The sequence below is a fragment of the Dendropsophus ebraccatus genome, chromosome 1 (assembly GCF_027789765.1).
Source record: "Dendropsophus ebraccatus isolate aDenEbr1 chromosome 1, aDenEbr1.pat, whole genome shotgun sequence".
NCBI lineage: Eukaryota > Metazoa > Chordata > Amphibia > Anura > Hylidae > Dendropsophus > Dendropsophus ebraccatus.
Genome location: NC_091454.1, coordinates 213,107,757 through 213,131,387, shown reverse-complemented (window position 1 = coordinate 213,131,387; position 23,631 = coordinate 213,107,757). Strand labels below are relative to the sequence as shown.

At 46.0% G+C, this 23,631-nt stretch overlaps 2 protein-coding genes across 3 annotated transcripts in view; one reads left to right on the top strand and one right to left on the bottom strand.

The window, feature by feature from the left end:
* The window catches only part of GADD45GIP1 (GADD45G interacting protein 1), a 150,784-nt gene extending 131,231 nt beyond the window's left edge, over positions 1 to 19,553 (top strand). The window contains exons 1-2 of one of the 2 annotated variants that reach the window (XM_069947099.1): positions 14,735 to 15,103; positions 18,954 to 19,553. In XM_069947099.1, coding sequence (XP_069803200.1) covers positions 14,757 to 15,103; positions 18,954 to 19,287 — 681 coding nt within the window. In that variant the 5' untranslated portion in view covers positions 14,735 to 14,756 and the 3' untranslated portion in view covers positions 19,288 to 19,553. Of the gene's footprint in view, positions 1 to 14,734; positions 15,104 to 18,953 lie in introns of those variants that run through there. The other variant, XM_069947107.1, reaches the window with a different exon arrangement.
* On the bottom strand, positions 2,811 to 14,612 carry LOC138796582 (DAN domain family member 5-like). The gene is made up of 3 exons (XM_069976204.1): positions 14,530 to 14,612; positions 5,330 to 5,921; positions 2,811 to 4,545 (listed from the first exon to the last, which is right to left on the bottom strand). Exons 2-3 carry the CDS (start codon positions 5,714 to 5,716, stop codon positions 4,276 to 4,278), a joined length of 657 nt encoding a protein of 218 aa, XP_069832305.1. The 5' UTR covers positions 5,717 to 5,921; positions 14,530 to 14,612; the 3' UTR covers positions 2,811 to 4,275.
* Positions 19,554 to 23,631: the final 4,078 nt, after the last annotated feature.

Here is a 23,631-nt window from a genome sequence, read left to right as displayed (position 1 = left end):
GATGAGGTACGTATAAGGGGATCTAACTGGGGGTCAGGAGCCTGTCACCACGGCACAGGGGTGACAGGTCATCTTTAAAGGAAAAAATTTTTAGTATTGTATTGCCCCCAAAAGTTATACAATCACCAATATACACTTATTATGGGAAATGCTTATAAAGTGCTTTTTCCCTGCACTTACTACTGCATCAAGGCTTCATTTCCTGGATAACATGGTGATGTCACTTCCTGGATAAAAATGGTGATGTCACTTCCTGGATAAAAATGGTGATGTCACTTCCTGGATAAAAATGGTGATGTCACTTCCTGGATAAAAATGGTGATGTCACGACCTGACTCCCAGAGCTGTGCAGGCTGTGGCTGCTGGAGAGGATGATGGCAGGGGGACACTGAGGGACACAGGGCACTGGAGGGACACTCAGCATTCCTTTGGCATCATCCTCTCCAGCAGCCACAGCCCGCACAGCTCTGGGAGTCAGGTCGTGACATCACCATGTTATCCAGGAAGTGACATCACCATGTTATCCAGGAAGTGAAGCCTTGATGCAGTAGCAAGTGTCAGGAAAAAAAAAAGCACTTCATAAGCATCTCCCGTAATAAATGTATATTGGTGATTTGTATAACTTTTGGGGGGCAATACAATACTTTAATAAAAATTTTCACCGGACTTCTACTTTAAGGCCATATTGTATGCAATATTAATTTACAGACATATTACAGTGTAGGGAGTTATGCCAGGTTTGCAAGCACAGAGCACAAAATAGAATATGTCCTTAATGTGGATCTAACATTCAGATGTATGATGGAATCCCTGGTAGAGAAATATTAGTTAGGTGGATCTGAAGAGCACCATGGATTCAGCATGGCAGCACCGATCAGGGAGTGGTAAAATCTTCATTGCTGATGTCTGATCATTTTCATTTAAAGTGAATTCATCACTCCAAGACATATAACTTAAAAGTGTAACTGTCATTTAAATGTCACTTTGCAGAAAAGCAATAAATATCAATAAAACAAGTGATTATAAGAAACTCTGTAGTAGGTCTTATTAAGCAAAAGAGTTTCCTTCTGTAGTCAAAAAGCGGTTTTGCAGCCTCCATCCTTACTTCAGAAGCAAGATTTCTGTGTCCATTTTGGTCTACATAGAAGGGAGGCGGTTGAGGGAGGAAGTGAGTGAGCGCAGAGAGGAGAAGCAGCAGCCCTGCACAACACTACATCCTGCAATCTTATCTCACCAAGTTCCCAGACCAGCACAGTGCTTTCTGACCACTGAATCCAGCATTATATGTGCCCAGACACTCTCCAAACTGCAGGGCTGTTTGTCTCCTCTTCCTCTGTAATGTGGACAACTTTAGCTGATAATGAACAGATAAGTATTAAGGGGGAAGGCTGCAAAAGATTGTTTTTTTTATTTTTAGTAAGGAAAGAGGCTTTTTTTTGCCTAATAAAACCTATTAGAGTTTCACTTTAAAAGGGTTGTCCAGCGAAAATATTTTCTTTCAAATCAACTGGTTTCAGAAAGTTATATAGATTTGTAATTTAGTTCTATTTAAAAAGCTAAAGTCTTCCCACACTTCGCTGCCTTATGTCCTGAAGAACATGCTTTCTTTTCAGTCATAGGCTGGTTTCACACTACGGAACCAGAGCAGAGAATTTACAACGGATTCCGTAGCGCATACCTGCCTCTCCGCCGGCTCCATAGACACTATTCTATGGGCGGCCCGATTCCGCTACCCACTGAAAATTATTGACACATCAATTTTTCTGGCGGAATGCGGAATCTGCCCGTGCATAGAAAAGGTGTCTATGGCACAGGCGCACGGCCGTGAACAGGTATGCGCCACGGAATCCGTTGTAAATTATCCTCTCGGGTTCCGTAGTGTGAACCCAGTCTGACCGAGTTTTCTGCTGACATGTCTGTCCGAGACAGGAACTGTCCAGAGCATGTAAGGTTTTCTATGAGAATGTGCTGCTCTTCTGGACAGTTCCTGCCTTGGCCAGAGATGTCAGCAGAGAGCACTGTATAAGACTGAAAAGAATACATCACTTCCTGCAGGACTTCCAGCAGCTGATAAGTACTTGATTTTTAAATAGAATCACATATCTATATAACTTTCTGAAACCAGTTGATTTGAAAGAGAAAGATTTTCACTGGAGTACCCCTTTAATACAGTGTGATCGGTAATAGCAGCTTCAGAGTGCTTTTACTTGCTTCACCCCTAATAGGAAGTACTATAAAATGTGTATTGTCTCAGTAGCTGCTCAAATCATCCGTCTCACCCGAGACAATGCATCAAGTCACAGGCAGCTTGGCTGGATCCAGTCTTTGAGCTCTAGCTCCACCTCTGACCAGCCTCTCCAGCCCCCCTATATCTATCACATTTAGGGAGAGTGCAATGTAATTACAGCATGCTGCCTTGTGATGAATGATGCTACAGAAAGAGCAGACAGGGAGTGCACAACAGCAGGTGCTGCAACCTCACTGATGTGCAATAGTCTACAGTGAAATGAGATCATGAGATGTCCTGTAACAACTTTGAGCAGGAAACTGGTACAGGTGCTGGGGGAGGGGAGTATGCAGGGTGGAAGGACTGATGAATTGCTGGAGGAAAGCAATGCATTCTGGGATTTGTTGTACAGATCTGTGGAAATTTTGGTTGTTTCAGTCTGGGGCAGACTGGTAAGCAATGCTGTTTCTAAAACATGTTTATTTTACTTTACCTCATGTCAGAGTACCCCTTTAAATTAACACAAAGAAACTGGAAATATAAATAAAAATCAGTTTATTCCTGATCAGATTGGTTACAGATATATAGGGAGAACGATATGGTCTCTTCCCCCGGTCAACAATGCAAAGGATTAAACACAAACATAAGATATAGGAGGCAGTTCCCCTATATCACTCACTTCCCTGACAACAGGCTGCCCGGGTGATGTGCAGGAAGTGAGATGTGCAAACCAAATTTCCTTCCCCCATAGAAAACACTACAACACAGAGCTAATCCTGGTTTCTAGATGTCAGCAGTATGGGCACAGGGTGGTGACCGCATACTGAAGCCGACAGTCAGGAATAGGGGCTGGTGAATGGACACATCTAACATGTCCATGGCATAGCCACAGATGGCAGTCAAGGGCTATGCTGGTACTGTGCCATTGGCAGTCAGGGGCTAGGTTGGCACAATGCTTGCAGGCCAGACCTGTACAGGACTTAATGCAGCCCCTCAGGACGGACTCACACAGGCGTCCAGACACAAACCATGAAGGCACCAGTCTTATCAATTTAATATTTGTGCCCGATTACAGATGAGCAAATCCATAGGGTGTATTAGGTTGTATTTATAAGAAGTAGCGCAGAGCATAATGCCGTATGCCACGCATCCACTTCTGCACTACTGATGTCCAGATCAGCAACGCATTTTAATGGCGGGGATCATAAAAATATGCAAATCAGACCATATCACATATGACCCGTTTCTAGATTAAATATAGACAACATAAGATTCCGCAACTTAAGTGAAACATTGTCATAGAAAATAAAGAAGCCGCAACATAAAGAATCTACGGAGACTCCCGATGCCCCGTGCAAAGTGCATATCCCTACATGGCACAATAGGGCTGGGGAATTTTTTTATTTTTTTTTAAATGACGTTCTTTAGTCTTGCACAAAGCAATGAAAAGTTCAGCAACTTTTTAACATCCTACGTGCTCCAACTCCTTGCATGCTGTCAGTGAATGGAAACAAACTTAGTCCAATCCTACCACCCAGGCTTCATTATATGGATAGCTGGGTCCACCACCGATACACTGTCACAAGTCCAAGTCCAGGTCCAACCAGACTGTAAACAAGATCTTCACATTCACTGACAGCAAGATATTTTTTTTTTATAAAAATTATGGAACAATTCGTAAAAAGTTGCTGAAATTTCATCATAAGACCCAAGAAAAGCCCTAAAAACAAAAAAAGGCAAAGTAAAAAGTGATTCAAGGAATGTATAAAAAAGGTAAAAAAATAAAATCTAAAAGCAGAGTAAAACCTAGATACAGAATGTAAAACATTCCATTGTTAATATTGGTTTTGTATCCCCCCCTCTGAAGAGAGCGGTGTCTAACAAAGATTAAAAAAAATAAAAAAATAAAAACCATCATCTGGCTGCGTCATAAACATAAGGACAGCGTTAAGGGGTCCCACATTTCCTGTGGCAAAAGGACTATAGGAGATCAGAGGCCATAACAGAGGCCCTGTGTCGCACAGAGTTTGTCGTACAGTCTGTTGAGTTTAGGAAACTGGCAAAAATCCCTCGTCGCTGCCAACCTGATCAAAGCGGGTCTCACAGTCACATTCTTCTACAAGGACCACCTCCTCCCACGACAGCCGGCCACCACGACAGTGCAGGGGAACAGAGATGCGTCTGGAACGGATGGGGGAGCATGACGTGCACGGCTGAGACAGTCCAGAGGGCCAACCCGGAACGTAGAAGGAATTGCACTGACCAAAGCAAAATTTATTAGGAATCCGCAGCGGAGCGCAGTTCTTCCTGAAGACGTTCTGGAAGAGAAAGTCACAAAATATAATCAGTTTGGGTGTGGTATGACTGGAGTTGAACTGTAATACCACACATGACCTGAGGACAGGGGTGGTGCTGTTTTTGCAAGAAAGCAGCTGTTTTTTAATCCTGGATAACCCCTTTAAAGCTCTGCTTTACGCCACTCACATGTAGTATTTTTGTCAGTATTTCTAGGAGTGGAAATGACAGAAAAATCATAATGAAAAGAGATTCCTTGCTACAGGTTTTGGTTACAAATAGTGTGTGAACCCAACCCAAGTACACCATACACCATAAATAGTTAACTCTGTTGAACGTGAGGCATGTCACTGCCAGACTCTTCTGGTGGCACTCTACCTTTTGGAGCACACAAGGGTCACCATACCCGGGAGGCCACCATTCCCGTTAGAGAGTTGGCTGTTCCAAACTTTATCTCATGCATAATTAATTTCCTGCTCTCGATTTAGGACTATATTGTGCCATGTGTCACACTCACCCAGTCTACTAGTATCCTATACTATGAAGAACCAGCCTGTTCTCTCAAGGTCACCAACCTACAGGGTCCATGGTGACACCTATTTTGGACCCCATACTAAAGCCTTATGTTATGATGACGGTCCTGCAGAGTTTCCCAACCATGGTCCCCCACCAATACTATTGGGTGACATCCTCCCTCTGGGATGAGTGGGGTGATTGACAACACACAAAGTTACAGTAAGGTCCAGCAAGTGTAATCAACTTTCTAGGAGGTGTAGACTAGACAAGTCTAAGTAGTGTATTGCTTACCTGTACAAATGGCATAGCGTTGCACCTTGATCTTTTCAAAGCATCTTGTCCAATTGGCAGCACCTGGTCAGGACGCGACCTGGTTTTCTCCTTTCGGATGGCACTTTCCCAAGCCAGTTTCTTCTGGAAGGCTCCTTCTTCCATGTGATCCTGTGAAGGAACTTGCGGTTCTTGGAAAACTGTCTTGGAATCAATTTTGTCCCGTCTGATAAAGGGGTTATTGAGGAAAGACAAAGGTGGAACGCCATGAGCTCCGAGAACAGAGGTCACCTGGGGACTTTTTGGATTTGTGTCCAGACGTACGAAGGCAGATCCTTCTTCTTCTTCCTCAAAGAAGGGAGCGGACCTCACTGAGGAGGCAGCCAGGACGATTAAGAGCAGGAGCATTTTCTTCAGTAGTAAGGCAGGTCTAAGCTGTAGAGTCTGGGGATTCGTCCCCTTTCGTCAGTCTTGAAGGATCTCAAGAGACCCCAGAGTTATACGATGATTTACCTTCTCAAAACACTGCGGGGACTGTCAGACCTTATATACCCAGAGGAGAGAGAAGGACTCTTGGAAGGAGAGCGAAATCTTCCACACTCACCACACCTGTCTGAGCAAAAAGAAAACAGAAAAATGGGTTTGTGTTTGGCCAAGAACAGTGACCTGGCCTCTGGTTTCACTCATTCAGACCTGTTTGAGTTTCACAAAAGAAGACAGGTGATGGGGCGTCTAGTGGCTATAACACAGCTCTGTATACAGTAGATTGCAACATTGGGATTGAGAATGGTCGATGCAGTTATATAAGAAAAAAATATATATATATCTATCTCAATATATCAGTAGTAGAGGATGATGAGTGGCACTACAGAAAACACAAAGTAGGTGCCTGTAGATGTTGTTCAGACCACGAACCTTCTTTGTAGATATAGAAGATAATCCACGGCACTCCAATAAGTGAAAAACTTCAAATTTATTCAAAAAGGTAGATTACATGGTGCAACACAGCAAGACACAACGTTTCGGCGGAACACCCGCCATTTTCAAGTGCCCATTTTCAAGGCACTTGAAAATGGCGGGTGTTCCGCCGAAACGTTGTGTCTTGCTGTGTTGCACCATGTAATCTACCTTTTTGAATAAATTTGAAGTTTTTCACTTATTGGAGTGCCGTGGATTATCGTCTATATCTCAATATATCATATTGATCATTTGTTCCCAACACAGATTATATCCATGTTTTCCAGGACTCCCTATGGGTGCATCCAACTTCTTTAGCCACCAATAATCAGCCACAAACATGCTGGAGCCATGTTCAACTCTAGTTAGGACATCTCAACCAATATTTATCATATCATTCTAGTCCAATGTAATCTCTGATCACCGCTGATCAGACATCAGAAGGAGGAATCTGATTGGAGGAAAGCCCAAGTACGCACGCCAGCTGTCCATTCACAGTTTACATACCTGATGTTCAGCACTTGTGTAGTGCAGGGGAAAGCTGGACTAGTGACTGGTGGAACCGCCATCTTTTCTTCCCACTGTTCGCTGTTTGTATATGGTGTATAAAATACAACTTTGGCCACACTAGCGTTTTTACATGAAACTGACGGATCCGTACATTTTTTGTAAACGGATAGCTAAAGACGGATTTGCTAACGGATGCAAAAGGATAGCCAAAAATGTTAGTGTATCCGTTTATTTTAGTAAAATTAGCGGAAGCTTGCCATCCGTTTGTAATTCCGTTCTTTACTGGGGGGTTTTCAGCTCCTCCCCTTCCCAGAAGAACTTCCTGTCTTCTCTCCCCTTCTGCGCATGCTCCAACTAGAAAACGGAATGGGACGGAAACTTGAACAACGAATTAACCTTCCGTTTCGATCAGTCACCATTGACTATCATTATAAAAAAAAAAACTGATTGCATCGATCCGTTTAACTCCCATTTTTTGAAAATGGAAAATAAAAATACTGCACACAATTTTTTTTTGTCCGTTCAGAAAAACGGAACTTGAACGGATTGTATGCTAACGGAGCACTATTTGGTCGAACGGAGCCCAATAAAATATCATTGAAACCTATGGGGATTATAGCGGATCCAATAATTTCTGTTTCGCTTTCTCTAAAACGAAACAGGATGACTGAATGGTGCCGAAAGGACGAACGCTAATGTGAACATAGCCTTACTTAGTATAATTATTTATATCTCCATGATAAAAGCCTGCAGAGAATTCTATGATGAGACAGAAGATACCTTCCCCCCACCATGATTTGACACATTTTGGTTTCCTAATTAAAAATCTTAGGGTCCATTTACACAGAAAGATTAGGCTGGGTTCACACTGAGTTTTTGCAGTCAGTTTTTTTCATCCGCTTTATTGCAAAAAAAAATTGATGCATATATGTGTGCATCTGTTTTGATCAGTTTTTCCATTGTGTTAAAAAAACAGATGTTTTGATCCGTTTTTTTTTTTTTTTTTACAATGGAAGTCAATGGAAAAAACGACTCAAAAGGGACGCACACAAATGCATCCTTTTTTTGAAAAAAAACCAGATAGCAAAAACGCAGTGTGAACCCAGCCTAATCTAACAGATTATCTGCCAAAGATTTGAAGCCAAAGCCAGGAATGGATTAGAAAAGAAAAATAAATTTCAGGCTTTCCTTATGACCTGATCTCTGTTTATAATCTGTTTCTGGCTTCAAATCTTTGGCAGATAGGGGGTTTCCCCAACCCTGTTCACATACTGAGAATTACTGCAGGAAAAATTGAACATGCTACTTATTTCAGCTACATGGAAATAGGGGGAGGACAGTAATAGGCGACTTCCCCTAGACTTTCTACACAGATGGTCCCATTGCCTTAACATGTCAGAGTCATGCCAAAAGTTCAGACCCATACAGATCGGGAGAATGAGCTGGGAGAGGTCCGCACTTCATTGGGTCTGCTCCCCTCTGTCAGATTTTGCCTGTATGAACAAGTCCTAAGTAATCCAAGTCAGATTACATACAGGATCTGATGAACATTAAAACTCAAAAATCCACATGAAGTTCACATGTCCGAGTCCCACCTATTTTAATAGAATATCCCTGACCCTGTGGAAAGGTTCCACCAAATTCTTGAGAATTGACATGACAGGGTTTCTGTGTGGAAATTGAATTTTTGAGGTGTATTGCCTTGTCAAATCCAAAAGCAATTTTACTCAATTTATAGCCCCAGTAGTAGTGGGCGACCATCTAAGGTGCACAGGGCCAATCCTCTCCTAAGGGCAGATGCTGGGGAGTGGTCAGCAGGTGTCTGGCAGCATCTTACTCCTCCTCTCTCCATTCAGAACATATACATGATTGGCCGAGTAAATGTATGTGGTGGAACAGGAGACATAAGCCTGGAATCACACATGGTATTTGGGGGAAGGGGGGGGGGGGGGACGGTCATGGCAGTTTTTGTGCCCAAACCAGAAGAGGATCCAATAGTAAAGAATTACTAGTCCTTCCTTTATATCTTCCATCCCATTTTCATCCACTTCTGGCTCTGGCACAGAAACTTCAGTGGCCGTTCTCCAAGATAACTGCCATGTGTGATTCCAGCCTAACCGTCACCTGAACAAGAGTTTGCACTACATCTATCTACATCTACAGTGGTTTGCAATAAAAAGTTTTTTTTTCCCCCAATAATTCAGTTCAAAAAGTGACCTCATATATTCTATAGTCATTACATACAGCGTGAACTTTTTATAGCATTTATTTCTGTTAAAGTTGATGATTATGGATTACGGCCAAGAAAAACCCAAGAGTCAGTATTTCAGAAAATGAAAATATTATATAAAGCCAACTGGAAAAACTTTTTGACACCGAAATATCAACCAAATGAAGAGTCTGTACACTAAATGCCCTCAATACTTGGTGGGGGCACCTTCTGCATGAATGACGGCATCAATGCAGCATGGAGGCGACCAGCTGATGGCACTGCAGAGGGGTTAGTGAAGCCCAGGTTGCTTTGATAGCGGCCTTCAGCTCGTCTGCATTGTTGGCTTTGGTGTCTTTCATATTCCTCTTGACAATATCCCATAAATTCTCTATGGGGTTAAGGTCTGGCGAGTTTGCTGGACAATCAAGCCCAGTGATGCTGTGGTTAGTAAACCAGGGATTGGTACTTTTGGCCGTGTGGACAGGTGCCAAATCCTGCTGGAAGATGAAAATTCCGTCTCCAAAAATCTTTCCAGCAGGGGGAAGCATGAAGTGCTCTAACATTTCCTGGTAGACGGCAGCGGTGACTTTGGTGTTGATGAAACCCAGTGACCCTACACCAGCAGATGACATGGCTCCCCAAACCATCAATGATTGTGGAAACTTCACACTAGACCTCAGGCAGCTTGGATTGGGCCTCTCCACTCTTCCTCCAGACTCTGGGACTGAGATTTCCAAATGAAATGCACAATTTACTTTCATCTGAAATCAGCCCCTTGGACCACTGTTTAACAGTCCAGTTCTTCTTTTCCTTGGCCCAGATAAGACGCTTCTGGTGTTGTTTCTTGGTCAGGAGTGACACATGGGATGCAACACGTAGCCCATGTCCTGCAGACGTCTGGATGTGCTTGTGGCTTTTAAAGCCCTGACATTTTTGAATGGCATTTTCGTTACAATACTGGTAAGATTGCAGTTCTCTCGGTTTCCTTCCACTCAACTTTCCATTAATATGCTATGATACCGCACTCTGAGAACAGCCAGCTTCTTTAGCAATGAGCTTTATTGGCTTACTCTCCTTGTGGAGTGTGTGAATGACTGCCTTCTGGACATCTGTCAAGTCAGCAGCCTTCCCCATGATTGTGTTGCATATTGACAGGGACCTTTTATAACACTTAGGAAGCCACTGCAGGTGTTTTGGGTTAATTATTCTAATTTTCTGAAATACTGACTTGGGTTTTTCTTGGCTGTAATCCATAAACATCAACTTTAACAGAAATAAACGCTTGAAAAAGTTCACTCTGTATGTAATGACTTTACAGAATATATGAGGTCACTTTTTGAATTAAATTACTGGGGGGGGGGGGGGGGGGGAGGACTGTGGATATTGTAATTTATTTCAAACCACTGTATATTAACCCCTTACCGTCCCATGACTAACTGATACGTCATGGTGATGCGGGGGAAGTTCAGTGAACGGCGCCGGTCCTGGCTGTTATCTGCAGCTGGGGAGCGCCTCTATTAGCCGGAGCGGGTCCAGTGGCCGTGACGGCTAGTTAAAGTGACTGTACCACCAGGCCCAGGCTGAAGCACTGTAGGCGGGCCAACCCACTCCCATTGGGAAGAAACCCCAGCCCCTCTATGATGTGACTCCATTAGAATCAATGGAACCCTATATAGAGGGGCTAGGGTTTCCTCCCACTATGGGTGGGTCGGCCGCCTACAGTGCTTCAGCCTGGGCCTGGTGGTACAGTCACTTTAAGCATCTTAATGCAGCTGTCAAACCTGACAGCTGCATTTAGATGCTTGGCTCTGTGCTTCCCTAGTGTCTAGTGGGACGGATCTCCTCCCCACGATGCGATAGCAGGGGGGGGGTATTAGGGAGATCCGTTCTTCTGGCCGAGCCTCAACGTCGCAATGAAGCTGATCGCGGCTCGACAATACATTGCTGTGGTCTGCAGCAGGCCAAAGCAATGCATCACCGATCTCATGGATCATTGCTGTGTATATAGAAGTCTTCCAGTTAAAGGGGTTATCCAGCGCTACAAAAACATGGCCACTTTCTTCCAGAGACAGCCCCGCTCTTGTCTCCAGCTTGGACGGGGTTTTGCTGCTCAGTTCCGTTAAAGTGAATGGAGCTTAATTGCAAACCGCACCTGAACTGGAGACAAGAGTCGTGTTGTCTCTGAAAGAAAGTGGCCATGTTTTTGCAGCACCGGATAACCCCTTTTAAAGTAAAAAAAAAAAAAAAAAAAAAAAGTAGTAAAATTTTTCTATTAATAAAAAAAACCCTCCCCTATTAAAAGTCCAAATCCCTTTTCCCATTTTATAAATAAATACACATATTTGGCATCGCCGTGTGCATAATCGCCCGAACTATTAAATTATTACATTCCTGATCTCATACGGTAAACAGCGTCAGTGCAAAAAAATTCCAAAGTGCAAAATTGCGCATTTTTGGTCGCATCAAATACAGAAAAAAAATGTAATAAAAAGTGATCAAAAAGTCGTATATGCGCAATCAAGGTACCGATAGAAAGAACACATCATGGCGCAAAAAATGACACCTGACACAGCCCCATAGACCAAAGGATAAAAGCGCTATAAGCCTGGGAATGGAGCGATTTTTAGGAACATATATTTGTTAACAATGGTTTGAATTTTTTACAGGCCATCAGATCCAATATGTTATACATGTTATATATCGTTTTAATCGTAACGACTTGAGGAACATATATAACAAAACTATTTTACCCCAGGGTGAAGGGCGTAAACATGAAACTCCCTGAAATGAAAACAAATTCCTTTTTTTTATCAATTTGACAGCGCAAATGATTTTTCTTCGGTTTCGCAGCATATTTTATGGGAAAAGTCTGTCATTGCAAAGTCGCAAAAAATAAGGGCTCATGTGGGTCTCTTTGTTTAAAAGGCTATAGCAGTGGAAAAAGCAAAAGCGCAAAAACGAAAATTGGCTTTGACCTTAAGGGGTTAAATCTGCTGGGCTTGGTCACAAGCCAAAAAACAAGAACAGCGCCACACCTGCCACAGGTTCTGTAGTGGTGGTGCTGCAGCTTTGCTTTATTTCTGTTAACAGAACTGAAGTACAACACTAGACACAACCTATAGTGGACAGGAGAGATGTTTCTAGAAACCCCCCCTCCCCTCACTGCAAAAGAAAAATAAAGTTATATATTAAAAAAAAAAAAAAAAAATCACAAGTCTTCCAGTACTTATCAGCTGCTGTATGTCCTACAGGAAGCGGTGTATTCTTTCCAGTCTGACAGTCCTCTCTGCTGCCACCTCTGTCCATGTCAGGAACTGTGCCAGAGCAGCAGAGGTTTTCTATGGGGGATTTGCTACTGATCTGGACAGTTCCTGACAAGTATACACCACTTCCCGCAGGACATCCAGCAGCTGATAAGTACTGGAAGACTGGAGATTATTTTTTAAATAGAAGCAAATTAATTGTATACATTTCTGACACCAGTTGATTTAAAAAAAAAAATCCCCGCTGGACTACCCCTTTAAGCTGCCTAAAGCTGGGAGAAATAGATCACTGGACTATTCAGGTACATTTGGTGGTTTTATACACAGGAGGAACAGAAGAGCTGCTTCTCAGGGGGCCAATCATGTCTGCGCACCACTGCTGGTAACTTCATGACTACTAACATGAACCCAAACACCACTTTAATAAAGATAGTTGTCTTCTTACAAACCATTACACAATATGCAGTGTGTGAACACAGGCCAATGCATATAGCGGTAATGTGCCACCATAACTTCTGATTAACTCATTGATGGCCAGCTATATAGGGAAAATGACTATGGACATCATCTCCCGGACACAGCGCTGCACTTGTTATACAGGAGGCCAGATACTGGGATACAGGATGAAACTGTCACCTACTTGTCTGTGGCTGAGTATACAGGGAAAGTGGCCGTACACCTGTGTGTGTAATCCCCGCTCTCTCTATGGAGGATCAGCTGTCACCAGCGCTGTGTACACTGACACAGGGACATTGATGGTCTGGAAGTCTTGATAGTTCAGAAACATCAAATAGTTCAATGATCACATTCCATATACATGGTATATTTCTAAATTTATTGCTGCTGGTGCATATAACACAATAAACATCCTATGCTTACCTCTGCGCGCTCCCCCAGTGCTCTCTTCTGGTGTCACCGGTGTCCCCCAATGACAGCAGTCTCCACTTCTGAGATTAACTTTGGTGATTGGCTGGCTCTGAAGTGGAGGCTGTGCAGTTATTGGGGGACACCAGGGGAGCGCAGAGAGGTAAGCATAGGATGTTTATTGTTTTATATGCTCCGACAGAGATTATATATATATATTATATATAAATATATTATATATCAAACACTGGACAACCCCTTTAAAGCCTCTACACACATGCATATAATATATCCTTCATGAAAGTGTCACATGTCAGAGGTTAGTGTGGTCCCATGATTCCTGTGTACTCCCCTCACGCCAAACACTCCAGTTAAAGGGGCAGTGTCATGAGGAAAGTTGGTAAAATCATGTACCATATACATAAAGGAGAACCAATGGGCTGTTTGTAAGTAAAACAACTTGAATCCCTGTACTATTCTTCTACCCCATGGATCTGACCACTAGCTGATTTTCTCTCAGACCTGTTACCAAATGACAAATCAGGAGGCTGCAGATGATCTAAGCATGTGCGACCACCTAATGGGATGTTTAAAGGCGGGCCGTAACCAATGGCAACAGGTCATCAGAACAATGCAGCTACATGGGGGGCAGAGGTAGTAAGTCAAGGATGTGGGGTACCTTCAGCTGTTGCAAAACTACAATTCCCATCATGCCTGGACAGCCAAAGCTAAAGCTTTGGCTGTCCAGACACGATGGGAATTGCAGTTTTGCAACTGCTGCAGGGCCACAGGTTCCCCATCCCTGCAGTAAGTCTATATCTCTCATACATTACCAGAAATAGCTTTTCTTTATATGTATTAATGTTTTAAACACATCAGTTTACACCTATTTGACCTAAGTCACATGTGAACTGTGACCAAAACTCCATCACAGTCACAATTCACCAACATTAGGAGTGCGCTGCAGTACCCCCATGCCACCACTACACCATAGATGGCGCACATTACCATGCACCATGCACCATGTATATGCACCAGCGCAGCCGATCAGACATTGATGACCTATCTATCCTGTGACCCGCAGAGGTCTGTCGGAGCAGCACAAAGCTCAGAATGGGACACAAAGCAAATTCAAGGGAGGTTTTTTGTTTTTTTTTACAGGGGGGGGGGGGGGGTCAAATAATAAATCCTCTATTACGGTCATGGTACCAACCAGAACATTAGCCCATGAACAACACCTGAAGCTTAAGAGAATAAAGTTATGAAAATTTTCATTCCACAAAAAAAAAAAGTTTAAGAGTTTTCCAGCGTATTATAATCCACAACCCGTCCTGCTAAAAAAGAGACAGAAAAGTGATGTAAGGCGAGGATGAGAAGAAGATAAGAAGTAATACAGTCCATAGCCTATAGTTCACCTGTCTGAGTGCCCAGTCCAGCCTGCAGCCACACACACAGCCGCTTATCACACCTGCCTCCATGGCCGCTTTATTATAGGTAATTGGTACTAATTACAGGGAATCAGACAGGCATCACCGCGGGCGCCCCCTCCTGGTCTCCATCCTCTGTGCAGGCGCACGGACGGACAGCCCTGGGAGGCCCCACATAGACTCCGCCACCAGCTGAGGCCCCCGGGTGTACAAAGATGGCGCTGCCCGTGCAGAGGTGCTGGGCGAGACTGCGGCCAGTGACCTTACCCTGGCCGGCAGCGGGCTACCATGCCAAGCCGAGGATCCTGGGGAAGGATAGCATCTATAAGCCCGATCCTAACGACCCGGACACCAAGCCCTGGCACAAGGGGCCGGCCTATGGAGCCAAGCTGTACGGCCGCCATGGCAGCGCCTCCGGGGTGAACCCGGCGAGTCTGTGGCCGAGCCCCGAGCAGCTCCGGAGGATAACGGAGGAGGAGAAGGAATGGCAGCCGAGCCTGAGGGAGATGCAGGAGCGGCTGGAGGCCAAGGACAGGGAGCTACAGCGGCAGCAGAGGGACAGGTCAGGACTACAGCTCCCAGCATGCCCTGTGTGACGGGAAGCTGCCAGCAGGGGGCGCAGGACTACAGCTCCCAGCATGCCCTGTGTGACGGGAAGCTGCCAGCAGGGGGTGCAGGACTACAGCTCCCAGCATGCCTGGTGTGTGACGGGAAGCTGCCAGCAGGGGGCGCAGGACTACAGCTCCCAGCATGCCTGTGTGACGGGAAGCTGCCAGCAGGGGGCGCAGGACTACAGCTCCCAGCATGCCCTGTGTGACGGGAAGCTGCCAGCAGGGGGCGCGGGGGTGCAGGACTACAGCTCCCAGCATGCATTGTGTGTGTGATGGGAAGCTGCCAGCAGGGGGCGCTGGGGTGCAGGACTACAGCTCCCAGCATGCCTTGTCTGTGTGACGGGAAGCTGCCAGCAGGGGGCGCTGGGGTGCAGGACTACAGCTCCCAGCATGCATTGTGTGTGTGACGGGAAGCTGCCAGCAGGGGGTGCAGGACTACAGCTCCCAGCATGCCTTGTCTGTGTGACGGGAAGCTGCCAGCAGGGGGCGCTGGGGTGCAGGACTACAAACTGCTCTACCGTCACTGTAAGATAGGTGGTGCTATATACATTCATACACCATGATAGGCTGATGTGCTAGTATGGCTGTAGTCATGTGACAGTGGCGCACAATGATGTCACAGCTGCGTAACATGACGTCGCCATGAAGGGTGGAAACGGGCTGGGCGATATTGGCCTAAGTCAAGGAGACCTGTCACCCCCCGTGCCAGGGTGACAGGCTCCCGACCCCCAGCTAGATCCCCTTATACTGACCTCATCCCGCCGAGTCCCGCTGCCGGAGCCGTTCCCGGGACGGAGATATCCTGGTCAGAAGCCGGCGCAGAGATGAGTCCGGCTCCATCCATTCTCTATGGACACTGGACCTATCTCCACAGCGCACGCACCGGCCGCTGATCAGGATATCTAGGTCCCGGGACCGGCGGCGGGATGAGGTCAGTATAAGGGGATCTAGCTGGGGGTCGGGAGCCTGTCACCCCGGCAAGGGGGGGGGGGGTTTGGGGGGGTGACAGGTCCTCTTTAATATCAAGGTTTATTGTACATGTAGCCGTAGTAACGATGATTGACCAATAATTATGACATGCCCCTTTTGCAAGCCACGCCCACTTGGCCATGCCAAACTGGTGATATTTTGTTGCAATAAAGTTTGAAAAAAAACCAAAACTCCCTGATCAGCAACACAAGGCTGCACCATTTAGTCTATAGTAATCAATAGGGGGTCTGCAGAGATGTGGATGAGTATACACAGGTATACAGCTATGTACACCCTACAGGACATGTATATAAAGGTATACAGCCACTACAGGATGTGTATATACTGGTATACAGCTATGTACACACTACAGGATGTGTGTATAGAGGTATACAGCTATGTACACACTACAGGACGTGTATATAGAGGTATACAGCTATGTACACACTACAGGACATGTATATAGAGGTATACAGCTATGTACACACTACAGGACATGTATATAGAGGTATACAGCCACTATAGGATGTGTATATACAGGTATACAGCTATGTACTCACTACAGGACGTGTATATACAGGTATACAGCCACTACAGGATGTGTATATACAGGTATACAGCTATGTACACACTACAGGATGTGTATATACAGGTATACAGCTATGTACACACTACAGGACGTGTATATAGAGGTATACAGCTATGTACACACTACAGGACATGTATATAGAGGTATACAGCTATGTACACACTACAGGACATGTATATAGAGGTATACAGCCACTATAGGATGTGTATATACAGGTATACAGCTATGTACTCACTACAGGACGTGTATATACAGGTATACAGCCACTACAGGATGTGTATATACAGGTATACAGCTATGTACACACTACAGGATGTGTATATACAGGTATACAGCTATGTACACACTACAGGACGTGTATATAGAGGTATACAGCTATGTACACACTACAGGACATGTATATAGAGGTATACAGCCACTATAGGATGTGTATATACAGGTATACAGCTATGTACTCACTACAGGACGTGTATATACAGGTATACAGCCACTACAGGATGTGTATATACAGGTATACAGCTATGTACACACTACAGGATGTGTATATACAGGTATACAGCTATGTACACACTACAGGATGTGTATATACAGGTATACAGCTATGTACACACTACAGGACGTGTATATAGAGGTATACAGCTATGTACACACTACAGGACGTGTATATAGAGGTATACAGCTATGTACACACTACAGGACGTGTATATAGAGGTATACAGCTATGTACACACTACAGGACGTGTATATAGAGGTATACAGCTATGTACACACTACAGGACGTGTATATAGAGGTATACAGCTATGTACACACTACAGGACGTGTATATAGAGGTATACAGCTATGTACACACTACAGGACGTGTATATACAGGTATACAGCTATGTACACACTACAGGACATGTATATAGAGGTATACAGCTATGTACACACTACAGGACATGTATATAGAGGTATACAGCTACTGTATGTATGTGTATGTACAGGTATACAGCTATGTACACACTACAGGATGTGTATATACAGGTATACAGCTACTGTATGTATGTGTATATACAGGTATACAGCTATGTACACACTACAGGACGTGTATATAAAGGTATACAGCTATGTACACACTACAGGACGTGTATATAGAGGTATACAGCTATGTACACACTACAGGACATGTATATAGAGGTATACAGCTATGTACACACTACAGGATGTGTGTATACAGCTACTGTATGTATGTGTATATACAGGTATACAGCTATGTACACACTACAGGACGTGTATATAAAGGTATACAGCGACTACAGGACGTGTATATACAGGTATACAGCCACTACAGGACGTGTATATACAGGTATACAGCCACTACAGGACGTGTATATACAGGTATACAGCCACTACAGGACGTGTATATACAGGTATACAGCCACTACAGGACGTGTATATACAGGTATACAGCCACTATAGGATGTGTATGTACAGGTATACAGCTATGTACTCACTACAGGACGTGTATATACAGGTATACAGCCACTACAGGACGTGTATATACAGGTATACAGCTGTCCCCCAGCATCCTCCTCCTCAGGGGGTCTTCCCGGAGTACTGCAGCCCCACTAGGGTGAGCGCCATCTCCTCCCTACAGAGCCGAGCCATGAACCAGTCCAGCAGTGTGTTACATTGGCCAATGTGACTGTACGTGAGGCTACCGGCCCGAGGCTTCTCCCTCACAGCGGACAGTGTGCACGGTGCTCAGCTGGACAGTGATCGCGGTGGCGGTCCTGTGCTTGGAGCCCAGGATGTTTGTATGGGCGGGTGATGTGCGTTACCCACCGCTGCCTCCTCACAGGAGGATGAGAGAGACATGGCGCCTGTCAGCCTCTGCCCCCCTGTGGCGGAGGACGTGTACTGCAGCTGATGACACAGACCCGAGGCCGGGAGCTGTGCGGAGTGACACCTAGTGCCGGGGGGGGGGGGTGAAAATACCACAAAGTTAAGGTCAGTAAACCAACGGCAGAGACGGTATTGGTATTTTCACAGTATATCGTCCAGCCATAGGTGAAGCCGTCATCTCATCCATGAATCAGTCAGGTTTTATAAAAGCCAGTGACTGTAGTCCTGCGAGCTCCTCATTTGGTCCCCAATGTCACATCATTCTATGAGGACCTAGAGACTATATCAGTGGCAGCTGTGACCCCTCCCCCATGTATTAGACCTCCTGTTCATATATTATTTCCTTTGTTTCCTTTAGGGAGCGTCTGATAGCGGCCAACATGGCTAAAATGCCCAAGATGGTGGAGGAGTGGCGCAGATCAAAGAAGGAGGCAAAACAGAAAGAACGAGAAGAGAAAGCCCGTAAAGAACGTCTTCTCGCTCTCGCCCGGGAGAAATTTGGTGTAAATGTGGATTCCCGTAGCACAAAGTTTCAGGAGATGATGAAGGAGCTCGAGAAGGAGGAGAAAAAGAAAATGAAGGCCATAAAGAAGAAACAAAGGGAGGAAGAGAGGGCAGCAATGGCGGCAGTGCTGAGTGCTACCCCTGCAGCTGCACAGCCGCCACCGCCAGCCCCCGATACATCTGTGTGACACCCATCACTGGAACATATCCCGCTGCATCAGGGTTTGGACGCCTTCATACAACTTTTATTATACACCGTAACCCTGACGACCGCCAGGTGGACGTTGTCTGCCAGTGATGTAATTCTATGGACACAGGAGCGGTTGTCTCCAGTGTATGGACTGATGGTAAAGCGACATGATGGAGATGCCCCTTATATCCATCCACTATACAGCACTCACCAGTATGGATATGTATGATGTACGTGATTTGTAATAAAATAAGCTGCACTTACCTGGTATCATCACTGCCTGAGGGGGAGGGGATAGTAAGGAAAGCAAATACAATCTGTTTTCCACAGATAACTTGTGCCTGAATGGAAGGGGGTCCGCTGTGCTGGGGGAGAGAATCCTAGAAGGGGTGGAGGGGTTTTTAAACTAGGGATGTGGAGGGAGGACAATGTAGTATGTAATATAGTGGCGGATAGGTTAGAGAGGGGACAGAACATTGAGGTGGGAGGAGAAGGGTCCTGTGGGGGGAGGATAAGAGCAGTGGATAGGGAGAAGGGTCCTGTGGGGGGGGGGGAGGATAAGAGCAGTGGATAGGGAGAAGGGTCCTGGGGGGGGAGGATAAGGAGAAGGGTCCTGTGGGGGGGGGGGAGGAGGATAAGAGCAGTGGATAAGGAGAAGGGTCCTGTGGGGGGAGGATAAGAGCAGTGGATAGGGAGAAGGGTCCTGTGGGGGGAGGGTAAGAGCAGTGGATAGGGAGAAGGGTCCTGTGGGGGGAGGATAAGAGCAGTGGATAGGGAGAAGGGTCCTGGGGGGGGAGGATAAGGAGAAGGGTCCTGTGGGGGGAGGATAAGAGCAGTGGATAGGGAGAAGGGTCCTGTGGGGGAGGATAAGAGCAGTGGATAGTGAGAAGGGTCCTTTGGGGGGAGGATAAGAGCAGTGGATAGGGAGAAGGGTCCTTTGGGGGGAGGATAAGAGCAGTGGATAGGGAGAAGGGTCCTGTGGGGGGAGGATAAGAGCAGTGGATAGGGAGAAGGGTCCTGTGGGGGGAGGATAAGAGCAGTGGATAGGGAGATCCATATGTTGCGGATGAACAGTGAGGATGATTGTAGCCACAGCACAGTAATAAATCCTATTTCTTATAATGAAGGGGTTAAACTTGATGGTAATATAAAGTGTATGGTTACTAATGCCAGAAGTCTAGCCAGCAAGATGGGGGAGCTGGAGGCCTTGGTTCTGGAGGAGTCCATTGATGTGGTTGGTGTGACTGAGACATGGCTGGACTCCTCACATGACTGGGCTGTCAATATTCAGGGATTTACGTTGTTCAGAAGGGACCGGGTGGGCAGAAGGGGAGGAGGAGTATGTCTGTATGTCAGAAGTGATATTAAAGTGAGTGTAAAAGATGCAATAGTGGGCGATGACTGTGATGATGTGGAAGCATTATGGGTAGAACTACAGAAGGAGGTAAAGAGTGAAAAACTTATTCTTGGTGTAATCTATAGACCCCCCAATATTACTGAGGAGGTAGATGGTCAGCTGAACAGACAAATAGAGCGGGCTGCCCGGGAGGGAACAGTATTGGTAATGGGGGACCTCAACTACCCAGATATAGATTGGGGTCACGGTTCAGCTAAAACCACAAAGGGGAGGGAATTTCTTACCCTCCTGCAGGATACTTTTCTGGGCCAGTTTGTGGAGGAGCCGACTAGAAGTGATGCCTTGTTGGATCTGGTTATTTCTAACAACGCTGAGCTGGTTGGGGATGTTGGGGATGACTGGTGGGGCCAGTGCTGCTAACACATGTAATGTACTTAACTGGTTTACTATAGATATGGTCCAGGATAAATTAAATAAACTCAATGTAACCAAAGCTCCAGGGCCTGATGGATTGCACCCCAGAGTTCTTAGGAAACTCAGTTCTGTAATTTCTCTACCCTTGTATGAAATATTCCGTGATTCTTTGCTGACTGGTATTGTGCCAAGGGACTGGCGTAAGGCAAATGTAGTGCCGATCTTCAAAAAGGGCTCTCGAACTTCCCCAGGTAACTATAGACCTGTAAGCTTAACGTCCATTGTGGGGAAACTATTTGAGGGGCTTATAAGGCTAATCCAGGAATATGTAGTGGCAAATAGTATTATAAGTGATAACCAGCATGGTTTTACTAAGGACAGAAGCTGTCAAACCAACCTGATATGTTTCTATGAAGAGGTAAGTAGAAGCCTGGATAGGGGGGCGGCTGTGAATATCGTGTACCTGGATTTTGCAAAAGCCTTTGACACAGTTCCTCATGAACGTCTGATGGGTAAGTTAAGGTCTATGGGTTTGGAAAGTTTAATGAGTAAAGGGCCTATTACACGGGTCATCAGAGGAGCAAACAAGCGCTCTCAGCGCTCCTCGTTCCCCGCTCGCTGCCGCCGCTATTCAGCGCGGCTGCAGCGAGCGGGTGAGTGCCGGAGGGGGCGGCGGGGAGCTGCGGGGGGGCTGCCCGGGTGATCGCTAGATTGTCTGGGCAGCCCATAGGATATAGCAGCGTCTGCTGCCGACGCTCCTATTCACAAAATTGTACACATTTATTTACATATATAACAGGCCCCTACAAGAAATATGGGGAAAAGATGTTCCAGGTAAAACCCCCTCAGAGGACAAGAGGGCACTGCCTCCGCCTGGAGAGACAAGGGGGCACTGCCTCCGCCTGGAGAGACAAGAGGGCGCCGCCTCCGCCTGGAGAGACAAGGGGGCGCCGCCTCCGCCTGGAGAGACAAGGGGGCGCCGCCTCCGCCTGGAGAGACAAGGGGGCGCCGCCTCCGCCTGGAGAGACAAGGGGGCGCCGCCTCCGCCTGGAGAGACAAGGGGGCGCCGCCTCCGCCTGGAGAGACAAGGGGGCGCCGCCTCCGCCTGGAGAGACAAGGGGGCGCCGCCTCCGCCTGGAGAGACAAGGGGGCGCCGCCTCCGCCTGGAGAGACAAGGGGGCGCCGCCTCCGCCTGGAGAGACAAGGGGGCGCCGCCTCCGCCTGGAGAGACAAGGGGGCGCCGCCTCCGCCTGGAGAGACAAGGGGGCGCCGCCTCCGCCTGGAGAGACAAGGGGGCGCCGCCTCCGCCTGGAGAGACAAGGGGGCGCCGCCTCCGCCTGGAGAGACAAGGGGGCACTGCCTCCGCCTGGAGAAAAAAAGGTTCAATCTTCAGAGGCGACAAGCCTTCTTTACAATAAGAACAGGTATCTGTGGAACAGTCACCACAGGATCTGGTCACAGCAAAAACAGTGGAGGCTTCACTACAGGAGAGACAAGTTCTTAGACCAAAATAATATAAATGCATATGTATAGAACCTATCATCATCCCTCCCTTTCCCTGTATCCATCCCCTCCTTGGTTGAACTTGATGGACGTGAACTTTTTTCAACCGTATTAACTATGTAACTATGAATGTCCAGCACCAGAGCAGGAGCTCCAATGCAAATCGTCCTTTTGTTTAAAACAGGAACACTCCATATCACATAGCTCCTCCCTCCTGTGTGAGTGTCACCCTGTGGTGGGAGGAGCAGACTCCATATCACATAGCTCCTCCCTCCTGTCTGTGTCACCCTGTGGTGGGAGGAACAGACTCCATGTCACATAGCTCCTTCCTTCCTTTTGACATCATAAAATAAACTTACTACAAAATCATACAATAAACTATACAATTTATTACATTTACAGAAAGTGATCCGGATCAGACACTACAGTCCTCTATGCCTCACTGCAACCAGTCCAGGTTAGGCCTTGTTCACATCTATACAAGTGCATTCACACACATAGTGCAGTGTAGATATGGGCTTCAATAGACCAAGACTATTATACATGTGACTATTACAGTTTTTTTGTTGTTTTTTTTTTGGGGGGGGGGGGTTCTACATATATATCCTCCCTTATAGTATAGTAGTTGCTGTTTTATCCCAGAATAAGTATATTCTATAAGAAAGTAGTCACTGGCAGATTCTCAGCTTGGTGCTTGGTCCATTACAGCCCATGGCTACATTGCAGTGTGCATATGGAAACCTTATTAATGCTATTTCACTGTGAGCTCTGTGTAGATGTATAAAGTGTATGTACAGTGTGTGTATGTGAACAAGGACTGACCCAGGGCTGCATTGAGGGACTCTTCTTTTCTCTTCCATTAGCTCTTCTGAGGGTTGAGCCTACAGTGACACATTACTTATCGATAGAGATGATCGAACATCGGGAAATGTTAGGTTCAATCAAACTCGAACCTTCTGCATTTGATACCCGCTGCCTTCCCGTTCCGTGGGGAAGGTGAAGACTGCCCGAGTACTGCCTGGAAAACAGGGATACAGCCTAGGTAATAGGGATACAGCCTAGGTAATA

Coding starts and splice junctions, on each gene's coding strand:
- LOC138796582 (XM_069976204.1), bottom strand. CDS start 5,716: ATGCTCCTGCTCTTAATCGTCCTGGCTGCCTCCTCAGTGAGGTCCGCT. Junction 4,546..5,329: donor ACGCTATGCCATTTGTACAG/GTAAGCAATACA, acceptor TTTCTCTTCCAG/AACGTCTTCAGGAAGAACTG.